Source organism: Aspergillus pseudonomiae, assembly GCF_009193645.1.
Source record: "Aspergillus pseudonomiae strain CBS 119388 unplaced genomic scaffold BDV37scaffold_288, whole genome shotgun sequence".
Classification (NCBI taxonomy): domain Eukaryota; kingdom Fungi; phylum Ascomycota; class Eurotiomycetes; order Eurotiales; family Aspergillaceae; genus Aspergillus; species Aspergillus pseudonomiae.
This window is the reverse complement of record NW_022476280.1, coordinates 1-2,705: the sequence shown is the minus strand read 5'-3', so window position 1 is coordinate 2,705 and position 2,705 is coordinate 1. Positions and strand designations below refer to the sequence as shown.

The 2,705-nt window shown below is 59.4% G+C and overlaps 1 protein-coding gene across 1 annotated transcript; it reads left to right on the top strand.

Annotated features, from left to right (window-relative positions):
* Window positions 1-1,037: 1,037 nt before the first annotated feature.
* On the top strand, window positions 1,038-2,227 carry BDV37DRAFT_106656 (uncharacterized protein). Its single transcript, XM_032078271.1, has 2 exons — window positions 1,038-2,032; window positions 2,107-2,227. The coding sequence occupies exon 1, from the start codon at window positions 1,246-1,248 to the stop codon at window positions 2,002-2,004; it is 759 nt and encodes a 252-aa protein (XP_031934080.1). The 5' UTR covers window positions 1,038-1,245; the 3' UTR covers window positions 2,005-2,032; window positions 2,107-2,227.
* The last annotated feature ends 478 nt before the right edge of the window (window positions 2,228-2,705 follow it).

Sequence of the window (2,705 nt, the reverse complement as noted above, 5' to 3'; positions counted from 1 at the left end):
GACCAGGGAAAACCCGCGGGGCTCTCGAGACCCACTTCAACCGTTATTGAGGAACGACGCACGCCCAGACGGAGAGAAAATCAGCGTCAGAACGCATCCCGATGCGCGCCCTGACACCGGTCAAGCGCGTGTGCATATCACCATAAGAGAAGGACTGAGGACCATGGAGACCACAGGGAGGGGAGAAAAGCGGCCTGCGCAGAAACCCTTGCGGTGGAAGGCCAAGGTTGGTGATGGACATGGGACTGTTCTTCGCCTGGGGCCCGGATGAAATTTGAGGTCCTCACATGAGGGCTGCCGAACATAATCTCGCGCGACCCTCTCCGTTGGTTTTCCGAGGCACCGCCCACGGTCGGGACGACGGGAGGGCAGCGTGTTCCTGTTCAACAGCCCTATCCTGGATTTCCCGCCACCGCCAGTGTGGATGGATGGTGAACTGTCTTGCGTTGAATACTCGCCTGCTTCTCGACCGCCATCTTTGGTGCACTTGCAGTGACCCCAGAATGGTCTCTGCTGACGCCCATCCCGCTTCCTGAGATGTTCGAAGCCGTGTCGGAGGCATTGCCCCGGCCAATTTGTTCCTGCACGGCCAACGGTCTATATGTACACCTCCAGGCTACCCGCTGCCCACGAGGGCTCTGGGATGCCGACGCGCCGTCGGATCCTCGATCATGCCCCTTCTTGCTCTCCCGGCTGAGATCCTTGATCTCATCCTCCAGAATGTAAGCCACTGCGACGCTTCCCTGCAGCGGCCACCCTGCAGCGGCCACTGCGTTTTGAGCCTCGCTGGCTAACGGGGCGCCTTAGCTGGATACCTTTCACCTTTGGAATGTCTACAACAGCTGTGAGGCACTGCGCGTTGCCTCGGCGCGCTCCCTTTTCCGCGGCGTGGAGATCCGCTTCGATGGGGCGCAGGCGACGGACTTGAACACTCGGCGCTTCCCACCGTCGTCCAGCCGCCTGTTGGCGATGGTGGCCCAGTGGTCTTCGCACGTTCGGACGATGGATATCTGGGGCGACGAGAACTTTCTCGAGCCCGGGTTCTTTGACGTCCTGGCCAAGCTAGACCGTCTCCGTGCGTTCAGGCATGTTCCCCCCGGCGGACACCTCCCTTTATTGCCGACTGCCGATCTCTGATACTGATCGTGACACAGTATCAGCTATCCACCCAGCCTGGGCAGCTTCCAGACGCTTCTGGTGCGGCTGGCCGGCCTTCCGTCGCTGCGCAGCCTGAGCGTGGACTTCATGTCGCCCCGAATCTGGACGGTTCCGATGACTTTTCATCACCTGCGTCAGCTGCATATCTCCTGCATCGAACATGAACCCGGGTTGTGCGTGCTTCCGGCGCTTCCCGTTCTGGAAACGCTGGCGTTGAACTTTTGCTGCTACTGCTTGGAATGCCCTCGGCACGGGCAGGGCCCCTGTGCCCTGCTGCAACTCCAGCTCCTGCCGCAGCTCCGCACTCTGTCGATCGCGGGCGCGCAACGGGAGAGTATTATCTGGTGCGGACGAGCTGTCCGGCTCCAGAAACTCGAGATTGAGTTTTCCAGCGGCCTGGACCTACATCAGATCCTGGCCTCCCTGGGGTGGGATCTGGAGGAGCTCCACCTGTTGGACTGTGAGTTCGTGGCGGAGGTGCCGCGGCCCGTCGTCGCGTTTCCTGCTCTGCGGCGGGTGCGGTTGCTGGAATCCATCTCGGGCCTGGCTGCGTTCGGCTCCGCCGAGGTCCCATCGTCCACCGAATTCACTCTACGGATTAGCCATGATGACCTAGACGGCCTGGCGGACTGGCCACTCGTCTGGAGGCTTCTGGAGCGGTGCTCGGTGCTGCTCAGCCTTCCTCGCTCGGGGATTCATCGATGGCCGCCGGCCTCCACTTCGCGCCTATCCCAGGTCATGTCCCTGCCCCAGGTCCGCGTTGAAGGCCCGCCGTGGTCGGCTGACATCACCAAGGGAAGACAGGACATTCCGTCCAGCAGGCGAGAAATACAACACCATGGATAAATATCGGCTCAGATTACAGTACACAGCAGTAAGCTACTCTAAACGTATTTTAATCTACTGTAGACTTGTAAAAGGGTCTGACCACCCCAGCCAGCTCCACAGGATGACCTTGCGTATGTTGACTCTGTAGGCCTGGAGTTCTTGGTATCCGACGCTCAAGGCCTTGTCGTGGCCGGTTAGGAAGCAGGAACGGCCAAGGATAGTGCCACAGATCGGTGGCGTAGTAGTGGCGCCTAACAGGGGTCCCCCCAGCCCTCTCCAACGTCTGTCACGAAAGAGAGACACCTCCGAGCCTGTCGGTACCCCTCTGTGACCGCCTCTTACGGGCGAGCGACATCGCTGGTGGGCCCGAGACAGAGTTGGTGCTTCCGTATGCGTGACCGACAATCTCGATTGGGCGTGCCGGTTGTACGTTGTAATGTCCGACTCCGAGTAAGTGCCGTCTGGGATGTAGATGGAGAGAATGGAGCGCAAGGTGACTCTGTCGGACGCAGGGTTGAACACACGAAGACTCTGCGCGTTTACATGAACAGGGCGTGTACCGGGTGCCAAGACCGTAAGTTGGTGAGTGGGGCGGGCTAGTTTGGGTTCTCAATAGTAGTCAGGAAGTGTTCAGCAGTCCGTGAACACTTGCTCAACGTTCAATGTTCAATGTTCAAGCTGTTCAGTTCAGTTGTTCAGTTCAGTTGTTCAGTTCAGTT